At 42.3% G+C, this 14,034-nt stretch overlaps 1 protein-coding gene across 1 annotated transcript; it reads right to left on the reverse strand.

Annotated features, from left to right (window-relative positions):
- Positions 1–4,164: 4,164 nt before the first annotated feature.
- Positions 4,165–9,435, reverse strand: LOC129752583 (uncharacterized). Its single transcript, XM_055748357.1, has 2 exons — positions 9,146–9,435; positions 4,165–8,563 (listed from the first exon to the last, which is right to left on the reverse strand). The coding sequence occupies exons 1-2, from the start codon at positions 9,433–9,435 to the stop codon at positions 4,165–4,167; spliced, it is 4,689 nt and encodes a 1,562-aa protein (XP_055604332.1).
- Between the last annotated feature and the right edge of the window lie 4,599 nt (positions 9,436–14,034).

Genomic DNA, 14,034 nt, shown 5'->3' on the forward strand with positions numbered 1-14,034 from the left:
TGGTTAGACCATCATGCACTTCATTATATCCATTCCGGCTAGATATAGACAGAATGCAGTTCAAGATAACAAACCAACCCCTCCTGATACCAGTTGGAGGAAGGACAAGGGTGGGTTCGAGACTGGCCTCTACTTACTCCCCAAGCATCTCACCTGTCGGCAACTTATGGGATTCGAACCCTAAAGTTTTTCTTGCCGATACCGGGAATCGAACCCAGTACGCCTGGGTTACCAGACTCGCGCCAGCCTATCCACTAGACCCCATCAGCTCTTCAGTTATTTGGAGATTTTACAGATCAGTTCATATAAAAATAAGATAAAATTACTATTAAAGACATACACCGTCTTAGCCGATTTAGGCTCACAGACTGAATAAATGACGCGGACAACTTAAGATTAACATTTAACACCCAGTACCGAGATGGGAATCGAACCCATGCCATCAGTGGACCAGCGATTACCGTCTTACCACGCTAACCACTCGACCACCGAGACGTACCTACGTATTGTAGCCTTCGTTTTAAGTTCAAATAGAGATTGGTATACATGTTCACGTTTGACAATGCTCCTGCAAATTTGAAAAAGGGGAAAACAGGTTAAAGATTTTAAATGAGGATTATGTAAAATAATGCCAAAACATTAAAAAAATGAATTGCACAAAAGATTATTTACAACAAAATTGCATACTACCTACTTTGCACAAAACCGACAAATCGAGTAAATTTTTAACCAAAATTTGAATTAAAAAAAGAGAGATATAACTTTTCCACATTCTGTTCTTTTGCTCTTTCTTTAATTGTTTTTTTTTTTTAATTTATAAAATACAGAGACTCGTTAAAACTCCTTAAATCTTTGACAGTTTTGGTTTTGCTCATTTAATTTTATGAAAATACAATCAATTTATCTAATTTTAAATTAAATACTTGAAACTTCATTAATTCCCCCTTGGGGAGTTGGAAAAATCTAAAGGGGGAAGTGCGTGACTAAAGAAAAATTTCATATTTGTTCCGGCCTTAATGTTGGTAAACAGTTAGCGATTAGCGATTAGCGCTTAAGCTTAAAGCGATAACTTTTTTGGTACATTTAGCGTATTTAATTAGCGATCGCTAACTTTGTATAAGTTAGCGATTTAATTAGCGGCGCTAATTTTTCAGTTAGCGATGCCGAACACTGTTAGCTATATAATACCACAGAGAACAGACGTACAAGCTAGCCGACGAAACTTTTGTAAAATTTCCAACGATCGTATCGAAACAATTTTTGTTTTTTGGCTGGGCCACCAGATGTCTCCAAACACACCAAAGAGAACTGTCAAAACCAAACTGAGAAAAAAAAAACAATATTTTGGTCAGTTTCGAGCAGGTCGTATAAACTGTTTTGCATGTTTCAAAAAAAAATAGCTGTTAAAGTTTCGTAACACTTTCGTCCGGCTGCATAATGGAAAAACATCTTAAAAGTTAATCGATATTCCTTTCAAGCTAGAAGTGCTAAATTTTGGACAATGGGATGCACAAATGATACTTGAAGGTAACCCGCTTTTAGATATCTAGTATCAGTTCTGATGGGAAAGATTTAACGTCAAGAATGTTCCTTATTATAACCATTCAAGAAGTGCAAAAACTTATTGTAAAACTGTTAGTTATTTCGACTGCCTCAGAAGTGCAAACATTAAGGAATGATTAAAAGTTTATCAACGGTACTTTCTACTTTCTAACGGTTTATACTTATTGACATTTTTCGGTGAGAGAAACAACTTTCTTTATATTTAAATTTACGTTACGTTTCGGATTACTCGGTGGGACATCTGATGATGGGTGAAGAAAAGTAATCCGAAATGTTACGTAAATTAAAAAAAAGTTATTTCACTCACCGAAAAAAGCCAATAAGTAAAAACCTTTTGAAACAAAAAAAGCATTGTCCAGTCAAAAGTAACTCTTATTGCATTTATCTAGTTATAAATTAAACCCGTCTATTTTAGAGTGGCATTAGTTTAATTGTTAATGAGTTCATAAACGATTACCCCTTTCCGAAAACTGTGCACTTGAAGATTTGATTTGTAACTTTTGAACGGCGCAATAGATGGCACTGTTTCAAGTCAATTTTCAACGTATTTTTTGGATGTCAGCATTTGAAATTTTACACACTTTTTTGAAGATTTTTTATTCGAGCTTGTATATCTGTTCTCTGTGATAATACCTCAAATTTCCACAGTATTCGATTGGAATAGTCTCAAATGAGATATTCTAGTGGAAAACTTATTCGTTTTACAGATTGTTTCAGTCGAAATCGCAAAAAATAGGTTAAAATTATACATTTATCAAACTGTAATAACTTGCTTGCGAGCAGTTTGGCGCACCTCATTTTTCGAGAAGTGACAGTTGTGATTATGATCTAAATGCATGTAAAAAATGTCGGTGGGTTCTCGTGAGTTTCTTGCCAAATGATTTAATAAAGTTGGTCAATTTTCAATACAAATTCACATATGTTAAGACCTTTTTCAAAGAAAACATCCGCATTTCTCGTAGGAAAGTCTGATTTTTGTCGTTATATTATTACTTTAGTCCATTGTAATGCTTAATTAAAGTGCGAAAATTGTGCTGAATAATTTATTCAAGCATCGATTCAACAAGTAATAGACTCCAATAACTGAACGATGAAAATAAGAATTTTTTACGAGAAATGCGGATGTTTTCTTTGAAAAAGACCTTTCAATAAGTGAATTTGTATTGAAATTTAACCGACTTTATTAAATCATTTGGCAAGGAACCCACGAGAACCCGCCGACATTTTTTACATGCATTTAGATCATAATCACAACTGTCACTTCTCGAAAAATGAGGTGCGCCAAACAGCTCACAAGCAAGTTATTGAAGTTTGAAAAATGTATAATTTTAAACTATTTTTTGCGATTTCGACAGAAAAAAATTGCCTGACTACTTTTTTCCCTCCTCGAATATTTTATGGCAGTGCGTTTGGTGGAGACGCTTGGTTCCTGCTGGACTGATCAGGTCCGATTCGGTATTAATTTTTTCACGTTAATTAGGATTTTCCCATCTTGTGGGTGGTGAAACGGCAACGTAAAATTCACACAACATACAGAATAAAATGCAATAAAAACATGATTGTAATAATTTAATGACTACATTTGTGTTGATGAGAAGATTGGGGAAAACGGAAAGGGGGTCACACTTTGTTCGTTGTTCGCGATTGATTTATTTGTCGCTTCCTGTCGAAGCCCCGGGAGGGCAGTGGACAAAATCCGGAACCACTTGAGATATATTTGTGATCGTTAAACTTATTTCGCTGAACGAAATAACAAGTCCGTTTTCACACTTTATACACGATTTATTTTTCCACCGATAAACTAACGAAAGCCCAATTAACTTAACAGAAACTCTTTATTAAAGTTTAATTTGGGACTTAAAGTATATTTTTCTTAAAATTAGCGATTTGAACTTAACATAAAAATTGCACTTATATTAAAATAGTAAGTTCCAAGTCGAATTGGAATTTGCGTGCGAATCAATGTGCATCGACGGCTGCGAACGAACGAAGACTGTTGGCTAGTAGTTTTTTCCCCCAGCGCGTGTGATGAAACCATACAGCACACAATCGATCACTTTTTCGATGGCTCTATTGTGTGAAGCCACCAATCTCACCGGCACGCCGGCCGGCGTTTATTGTTCCGCTGCAAACTCGGTCGAGTTGATGATCGTTGATGATGGTTCAATAGGGTGTCTCATCATCACACGCAGATGGTTGAACTTTTGGTGCGAATAAGTTTTCGATGCACATTGTGAATCGAACATCCTGCCCCTCGCAGAAATAACTATTTCTGGAACATTGAATCGTTGACCATAAGTAGTTGTTGGATGATGCTGTCCCCGGGAGAGTTGACTACGTTGACGATGATGGTACCAGCGAAGCGTTGAACCCAGTTGTCGTCTCGATGTCATCTCCGGCGGTTTTCGTCGATATGAAAAGAATATATAAGACCCGGTAGAGGGTTTCAAAAAGGTAAATTGATTGGAAAGGTCCTCACCTGGACCCTACAGTTTGTGGGCCTTGTATTTTAAATAAGCTGCTACGTAGATTGATCCGCCCATGCGGAAATCCGATGCTGATGTGGTTGATCCTCGTTGGAAACCGTTGAAGTCACAGTCCTTACTGTGATTCGGAAATTTTCGATGCAATTTGCTCTTCAGATGCCGATGTAATAGGAAGAACACATATTTTCGATGTTGAACGGGTTGTTTTTCCGGTGGGTGTCTGTAGTGATACGACTCGAACTACTCCATCGGAACCAGGGTGTAAATCGACGATTCGTGCCATTGCCCAGCGCATCGGCGGTTGATTTTCGTCGATAAGGACAACGAGCTGGTCCTTTTTCAGCTCCACGGGAGGTTTGAACCATTTGGTACGAGATTGGAGCGTGTGTAGATACTCCAGATTCCAGCGACTCCATATCTCCTGCTGCATTTTCTGGATTTGCTGCCATTGTGGAAGCCGGTTGTATGGAATGTTTTGGCAATTTTCATCGGGAACAGATTTCAGTTCCTCGCCTATCAAAAAATGGCCGGGCGTTAACGGCCGTAAATCCGTAGGATCGTTTGTGAGTTCGGTGAGCGGACGCGAGTTCAGGCAACACTCAATCTGAACTAACAGGGTCTCCATGTCGTCAAATTCTAATTTTCGGTCCCCCACAACTCGAACAAAATGTTTCTGGGCTGAAGCAATGGCAGCCTCCCAGAGTCCGCCAAAGTGCGAAGCTTTGGGCGGGTTGAAATGCCAGCGAATTCCGTTGTCGGAGCATTCGCGGGTAACAGAATGTTGAAAGTCTTTAGTTTTCAGAAGGCGACGAATTTCATTATTAGCTCCAGTGAAATTCGTCCCATTATCGGAGAAAATATCAGAGCACAAGCCTCGACGTCCAACAAATCGACGGAGAGCTTGGAGAAATTTTGCTGTGCTAAGGTTCGTTACAATCTCTAGGTGGACGGCCTTGGTGCTAAAGCACACAAAAACGCACACATAAGCCTTAATAGGTGCATCACGACGGTGACGAGGTTTTAGGTAAATTGGTCCCCAGAAATCTACACCGGTGATAGAAAATGGTCTTGATGGTTTTACGCGTGGCGATGGCAAATCAGCCATAAGCTGCTGTATGGCTTTCGGCTTGGCTCGAAAACAAACTACGCAGGAGTGAACTATGAGCCTTGGTGTGGTTCGACCACCGAGAATCCAGAAACGTAAACGAAGTGTGTTAGTGAGTAATTGGGTTGCGGCGTGCAATAAACGTTCATGATAAGATCGTACCAGAAGTGTGACGAAAGCGTGAGATTTTGGCAATATTATTTGGTGTTGCGATGCGTACGATTGAGCCGACTTTCCCAACCTACCGCCAATTCTAAGAACCTTATCTGTGGCAAAAATTGGGTTGAACCAACGAAGTTGAGATTTGTTCGAAACTGGTCGTTGATTTTCCAAATCCTTCCATTCTTCGGGAAAACTATTTCGCTGAACAAGCTGAATCAAAACATTCTCAGCTCCAAGGATTTCTTCTGTTGTAAGTGGTTGAGATACGACCCTTTCAGACTTCGGCAAACGACGATTGGTGAAATACCTCCTCCAATAAGCAGTCATTCTCAACATGTGCTGATAGTTGGAGAAATTGGCGATGTACGTGTCCACAAATGTAGGTGCAAGTGCAGCTGACGTTAACGCGCTTCTTTTGCGCTCATGAGCAGCCTCTTCCGTAAGCTCAAATTGTGCAGCATTCACTGGCCAGAAACTCCTCTCCTGAGCGAGCCAATGCGGACCCTCCCACCATAGTCTGCTGTCGAGTAGTTTGTTTGCGGGTAGTCCTCTGGATATTATGTCCGCCGGGTTTTCAACTCCAGCTATGAAGTTCCAGTCGCATTTCTCTGTCGCTGTTTGTATTTTCGAAACCCTGTTCCCTACAAAGGTCGACCATGACGAAGGTGTTGCTGCCAACCAGCTCAAAACCGTTGTAGAGTCCACCCAGAAAAATGCCTTTGCTGGAACCCTGAGTGACTTCGAAACCTTGCTGTACAACTTAGCCGACGAGAGTGCTCCACAAAGCTCTAGACGTGCGATGCTCTGCTTCTTCAAAGGTGCCACCTTGGAAGACGATGTAAGTAGTGCTGTTTTGATTTCGCCCTTTGAGTTGGTTGACCGAACGTAAACGCAGGAACCGTATCCATTTTCCGACGCATCGGAGAAAAAGTGTAATTCGAAGTCGACAGTGTTCGGAAGCATAACGAACCGATCGATTCTAAGCTGATTCAGAAGCGGAAGCTCAGCGACAAATGATTTCCAGTAAATCTGCATATCTTCTGGGAGTTCACGATCCCAGTCCCAAAGTTTGTCGTCCTCTTTCAAACTCCAGAGAGCTTGCATAAAAAACTTGGCCGTTACCACCACGGGGCCTAATAACCCTAGAGGGTCGAATAGTTTCGCGATACAAGAAAGTGTTGTTCTTTTTGTAATCGTTGAGGTGATTTCAGTTTGTGAATCGAGAATGACATATTTCAAACGGTCGGTGTTGGTTTCCCAGTGCAGGCCTAACGTTTTTATTGTTTGATCCTTATCAAAATCTACTGTCGACTGGAGAGCTCTTTTTGATTCAGGTAGCTGTTCCAGGACTTCCTGGTAATTGCTTGCATACTTGCGTAGCTCCATGCCTGCTGAGGAAAACATGCCTTCTAACTGCGTAATAAGCTCGATTGCTTCGTTGACTGTTTTTGTACCAGAAATGAGATCGTCCATATAAATGTCTCGACAAGTCGCCTTGGACGCGATTGGATAATTTTTACTCTCGTCGTGAGCCATCTGCTGCAAAACTCGAGTAGCGAGAAAAGGTGCTGCAGCAGTACCGTATGTTACGGTTTTTAATTCGAAGATTTGAACTTCTTGTTCGGGATCTGACCGCCAGAAAATTCTCTGAAGAGGTGTGTCGTTTGGATGGATTTCAATTTGCCGGAACATTTTGGCAACATCGGCAACAATCAAAATGGGATGAATTCGAGATCGCAAAATAATTGACCTAAGGTCATCCTGAATGGTTGGACCGACCAGCATAGCATCGTTCAAAGAAATACCTGATGAGCTCTTACAAGAGGCGTCGAATACGACTCTTAGTTTTGTTGTGCTACTTTGTTCTCGAACCACTGGGTGGTGAGGAAGAAAGAAAGACGGTTGGTGATCGATTGAGGAATCATCTATTTGTTTCATGTGCCCCAGGTTGATATAATCGTCCATGAATTCACGATACTGAATTGCTAGTTGAGGACTTCGTTTGAGGCGACCTTCTAGAAGACGAAATCGATGCAAAGCAGTTCTCCGATTATCGCATAAATTTTTCAAAACGTCTTGCTTCATAGGTAAGCGAACCATGTAGCGACCGCTGGGTGAACGTGAAACCGATTCGACGAATAATTTTTCGCATAACATTTCATCGGGCGAATAAGCAGGAGAATCATCAGTTTCGAGGAGCCAAAATCTTTCCATATCTCGATGTAAATCAGCTGTAGTTGCTACATTGCAAATTAGAGGAGCGTTAACCTTCCTTTCAGGAACTTTTCCCGAGATAATCCATCCGAATACAGAGTTAACCAAGTGTGGCATAGAATCACCCATAGAAATTCGTCCAGGAACGTAGAAGAGGTCAAAGAAGACATCTGCACCAAGCACCACATCGATTTTAGCTGATTCATAAAAGGCAGGGTCGGCAAGTTGAATTCCTGTAGGTATTTCCCATGTGGAAGCGTCTATGGAAATAGTCGGCAAGTCTACGGTAACCTTCGGCAAAACGAATAGATCAACGGTGGCCTTGAAGCTTGAAATCCGCGACTTGAACGTCGAGCGGAGTTTTGAACGAACACTTGTTGACGACTGTCCTATGCCTGCAATAGGAACATCCACTCTATTCCGCTGCACCTTCATACGCTGACTAACACGCTCGGCTATGAAGCAACACTCGCTTCCAGAATCCAATAATGCACGGACGGGGTATTCGTTTCCGGTATCATCAACCATTAAAATGACCGCAGTAGCAAGAAGGACTTTACGAGAGGTTGAACCTTGTGAACTGCAGCTAGTGACTCCAGAATGGGCAGCGGAAGTTTCAGATGCTGGGTTATCAGGTTTCGGAATGGGTGGACTAGGTTTGTTTGATCTAATGTTTTGAGCTGGTTTATTTTCGAACCTTTGAGGCGAACAGAGTTTGGTATGGTGACGACTATTACAATTGCGACAACTAGACTCAGAGGAACAAGTTTTGGCTAAGTGCCCACGGCGCAAACAATTTCGACATAATTGATTACGGCGGACAACATTTTCCCTTTCATCGACGGACATATTGTTGAATGAAGCACATTGATAAATGTTGTGCTGACCAGAGCAGACGAAACAATTGCGTTGAAATCCACTATTCTGTACACTACCATAATTGCTAACTCGTGGAAAAGCTGGCTTCTTGGCTGGGAAACTAGGTTGTTGCGACGTAGAAGGCTTAGTGGAAACTGTTTGCAGGACGTTTACCCTACGTTGGAGAAACTCGACAAGCTTAGGGAATTGATCAATGTTTTCATTTTCCGCATATTCTTCCCAATCCCTTCTAGTAATCGGATCTAGCCGAACGCTAAGTAGATGGATAAGTAAGGCATCCCAATGTTCAGTTGCCTCGCCCAACTGTTTCAATATTTTTACATTTGCCTCGAAACCCTCAATAAGTGTGTGTAATTCTGCTGGAGACTCACGTTTCAGGCAAGGGAATTCAAATAGCGATTGTACATAAGTGCGTTTGAGCCTTCTGGGGTTTTGAAAATGATCCACTAACATTTTCCATGCAACTTGGTATTGATCATTGCTAATAGGGATAGTTTGTATAATTTTGAGCGCTTCGCCAGCTAAAGAAGAGCGCAAATAGTAAAATTTTTGAATTGTTGATAGGCTCGTTGATGAATGAATGAGCGAAACGAATAAATCGTGAAAATTTAGCCAATTATCAAAATTGCCATTGAAAATTGGGATTTTCACATCGGGTAGTTTAATGTTCATTTGGTGGGAGGGTTCCGCAGAACGACGAGTAGTGTCATGTAATTCAGGGGACGGCTTAGCATACAAAAGCAGAGTACCTTTGATCCGGTAGTAGTTCCTCTCAAAATCCGTGCGCTCCTTGAGATACTCCTGCAATGTTTTGTCGTCTCCAGAATCCTCCATTATCTCGAGCTCCTGCTGAACGGCATTGAACTCCTTCCAAAGTTCAACAAGATTTTCCAGCCTGACTGGAACCTCGACTGCATCGCGTTCTTGTTGAAACTCGTTGACGAAGTTAACAATCCCAGCGAAGGAAGTCGTGATGCTGCGTTTGCGGTTTTTTAGACCCCGCAATTTCCTTTCGGCGGCCGACATCTCGTTCACGGTGTGGATCTAAAATCAAAAGACCGCGTAGACCGCGCAAATCGGCTTAAAGGAAATGGAACCCTAATTACCTGGGCAAGGCTTGAAATATGCCTTGTATAATTATTGCCTCTGCACCAAGAAAGGGCCGTAAGTATCCAGGAGGAATTGTTGACTCTGGATAATGAGCTCGAAAATGCACCAAATCGTCTTCAAAATGTCCGTTTTGTAACTTCCAATTGGTTGGACCACGTGGTAGCAGCACTAGGTAAGCTTTCGATAGGCCAGGTTGGAGAAATTCACAGGAATTGATCTGCCACCTCGGCGCGCAAATGACACTCGAAAGATATTCAATTTTGGTTGTAGTATCGCTTTGGATTGGCCAGGTTGAAGAAATTGCCTTGAATTGATCTTCCACCTCGGCGCGGAAATATCACTCGGAAGATGTTCAATCTCGAGCGTTGATAGTTCGCTCGCAGGTCACGTAAAATCCGGGATTCATGCAAAAAAATTAAGATCCGGTAGAAAAATAACGGAACGGTAAGTATTTGGAACCGCACTCACCTATGTGAGGCATAAAATATGCCTTGGATATATTAAAATCAGCAAGCAGTTCGTGGTTCCAAAATGGCGCAGCAGCCATTTTACAGATAGATTCCGGATCCAAAACGTGTTTTCCGGTCAGACGGATTCCTATCGACGTCTATCCGGTTCGAAGGACCATGTCGAAGCCCCGGGAGGGCAGTGGACAAAATCCGGAACCACTTGAGATATATTTGTGATCGTTAAACTTATTTCGCTGAACGAAATAACAAGTCCGTTTTCACACTTTATACACGATTTATTTTTCCACCGATAAACTAACGAAAGCCCAATTAACTTAACAGAAACTCTTTATTGAAGTTTAATTTGGGACTTAAAGTATATTTTTCTTAAAATTAGCGATTTGAACTTAACATAAAAATTGCACTTATATTAAAATAGTAAGTTCCAAGTCGAATTGGAATTTGCGTGCGAATCAATGTGCATCGACGGCTGCGAACGAACGAAGACTGTTGGCTAGTAGTTTTTTCCCCCAGCGCGTGTGATGAAACCATACAGCACACAATCGATCACTTTTTCGATGGCTCTATTGTGTGAAGCCACCAATCTCACCGGCACGCCGGCCGGCGTTTATTGTTCCGCTGCAAACTCGGTCGAGTTGATGATCGTTGATGATGGTTCAATAGGGTGTCTCATCATCACACGCAGATGGTTGAACTTTTGGTGCGAATAAGTTTTCGATGCACATTGTGAATCGAACACTTCCTTTACTGCGGAAATAGGCCGCGAATCCAATCAGAAACCTTCTTTTCCAGTCCAAGTAGAGGGTTGGGTCTCGTCCAACGTTCCGAACCCCTTGCTTCGCAGCGACCAGGTAACTCCCACTTCCACGATTTTTCTCTGGGTACTTTTCGACTTCGATGCGGCTAAAACGAATCACGTTTTAGAGTCCCTTCCGCTTCTTTCTTAAAATAGGCAATCAAAAGGAACTCAGTGGCGCTTAAGCCACCCGCTAAGAACCGGAAGCGTGTCGGTTTTTTTAAATGAAATTTGTAAAGGATTATTTATTTATTAACATAGTATTCCGTCTCACGACATAACTTGACGAACATAATTCCTAAAATTCACTCGGTCCATGGCAACCATACTCCAATTTCTCGGGCACCCCACATTCGCCAGATCACGCTCCACTTGGTCTAACCACCTCGCTCGTTGCGCCCCCGCTCACCTTGTTCCTACCGGATTCGTAGCGAACACCTGTTTTGCAGGACAATCGTCCGGCATTCTCGCAACATGTCCCGCCCAGCGTATCCGGCCAGCCTTCACCACCTTCTGGATACAGGGTTCGCCGTAGAGTCACGCGAGCTCGTAATTCATCCTTCGCCTCCACACTCCGTTCTCCTGTACGCCGCCAAAGATGGTTCTTAACACTCGTCGCTCGAATACCCCGAGTGTACGCAGGTCCTCCTCGAGCAATATCCATGTCTCGTGCCCGTAGAGAACAAACGGTCTAATGAGCGTCATATACAGGTTACACTTCGTGCGAGGGCTAAGTCTTCTCGGCCGCAGTTGCTTGTGGAGTCCATAGTAGGCACGACTTCCGCTGATTATTCGCCTCCGGATCTCACGGCTGGTTTCATTGTCTGCGGTCACCAGTGAGCCGAGATAGACAAAGTCTTCGACTATCTCCAGCTCGTCGCCGGCGATCGTGACCTTGTTATTACTGGACAAGCGGGTTCGGTCGGTCTCGAATCCGCAGGCCGGCATGTACTTCGTCTTGGACGTGTTAATCATCAACCCAATCCTTCCTGCTTCGCGTTTCAGTTTGCGGTAGATCTCCTCCACCAACGCAGATGATCAGCCGACTATATCAATGTCATCGGCAAAGCAGATAAGTTGACTGGATCTGTTGAAAATCGTGCCCCGCATTTCGCCCACCGCTCGTCGAATAACACCTTCTAGCGCCACGTTGAACATCACGCAGGATAGACCATCACCTTGTCCAGCCCCCTACGCGAATCGAATGAACTCGACAATTCACCCGAAATCCGCACGCAGCACTGCGTTCCATCCATCGTCGCCTTGATCAGTCTGATCAGCTTCCCGGAAAAGCCGTTCTCGTCCATGAGTTTCCATAGCTCGTCACGGTCGATCGTGTCGTATGCGGCTTTGAAGTCGATGAATAGATGGTATCAGGTATCAGGTATCAGAATGGGGGTAGGCTTAATAGCGGCACGTTATCCAAACATACGGGAAAATTGTGCCTAGCCTTTTTTTATCCAAGATTTCATCATTTACCTGAGAAACCTGAAAAACCTATTAAAGGAAGAAATAAATTCAATCTATTTAAGATGGCATAAAGCCTTTCCACTAGGGATTATTAGCATTAAAGCTCTTTTCTACATTCGGTAAGGAATGATAGAATGTTTTTTAAGTTTAATTTCTTAAACTCAGATTCGCTTAAAGCGTAAGATCCCAGAGTACGAAAACGTAGTCTGGCAAATGAGGGACAGTTACATATAAGATGGAAGGGATCTTCCACATCTAATTCACAACTACCACATACTGAAGATTCAGCACGCTGAATGTTGTGCATGTGATAGTTTAGTTTACAATGACCGGAGAGTGCTCTGATCAAGATGCTGCAATGAGATTTATTTAAAGTTAATAAGTAACTTGATATGATTGGAGATGGTTTTTCTAAAAATAATTTAGTTTGACGACAAGTGTCCAACTCTTCCCAGTATCGTTCATGCTGGTTAGAGGACCAAGTTTGAATTTGGTTTCTGAACCAACATGGTGCTATTGGGACAGCCGGCTCTGGTCCGTAAAATTCCTTTTCTGACCCAGCTCTAGCGAGTTCGTCGGCGCATTCGTTTCCAAAAATTCCCTTATGTCCGGGTACCCATAGAAGGTTTAATCCATTGCCTTCAGCAAGTTCTTCGATTGCTTTCCGGCATGCGATAACCAGTTTTGATCTAGAACTGGATGCACTGAGTGATTTGATAGCTGCTTGGCTATCTGAACAGAAATAAATTGTTCTGAACATAATTTTCTTTTGAAGTGCAATTTGCACTCCATACATAATAGCATATAGCTCAGCCTGAAAGACTGTACAATATTTTCCTAGAGGTTGAGCATATTCTATGTTCAACTCGGGACAGTAAATTCCTGCACCTGCACGGCCGTTTGATAATGAACCGTCAGTATAGAATACAATATGAGAGAACATTTGGTCCTCTACGAAACCTGATAACCATTCTTGAGGAGAAGGAAATTTGACTTTAAACCCCATGTAGGGAAAACTACTCGAGAGTGTTAAATCGTTTGGCGCTAGATTAAACTTGTTTAATCTAACTAATTCAGGCCACACATTTGTATGACTCGATGATCTTTCGATATTTCCTGACAGCCAGAGACCAACTGCCTGTAGACGAAAAGCACATGAGAAGGCTTCCTGTTTTAGGAACAAGTGTAGAGGTTTGATAGAAAACAGAGCTTCTAGTGCTGCAGTAGGAGTTGTTGTGAACGATCCGGACATCCCTAAGAGACACATTCTTTGAAGGTGATTTAGTTTAGTCCGAACTGTTGCAACTTCTCCTTTCTGCCACCACACTAGACACCCATAGGCCAGAATTGGTCTTACTATTGTGGAGTAAATCCAGTGAATATGTTTGGGTTTGAGTCCCCAGTTTTTCCCGATTGCACGTCGGCATTGTCCGAAGGCCATGCATGCTTTTTTGATTCTGAATTCGATGTGATCTGACAAGTTTAATTTGGAGTCAAGAATGACACCCAAATATTTAACTTGATCAGACACGGTGATTTCGGAACCATAAAACAGCAGAGGGCGCACCCCGCGGGTGATACGTTTTTTAGTAAATAATACAATATTAGTTTTTAGAGGATTAACTGACAGTTCTACATGAGAACACCATCGTTCAACAGAGCGCAGAGCTTGTTGCATTATATCAAATAACGTGCTTATGCACAAACCTCTTACCAGCAGAAGATAATCATCTGCGAATCCATAGGTTGGTATTCCACGGTCATTGAGTTTTCTCAACA

The sequence above is a fragment of the Uranotaenia lowii genome, chromosome 3 (assembly GCF_029784155.1).
Source record: "Uranotaenia lowii strain MFRU-FL chromosome 3, ASM2978415v1, whole genome shotgun sequence".
In the NCBI taxonomy this organism is placed as follows: Eukaryota; Metazoa; Arthropoda; class Insecta; order Diptera; family Culicidae; genus Uranotaenia; species Uranotaenia lowii.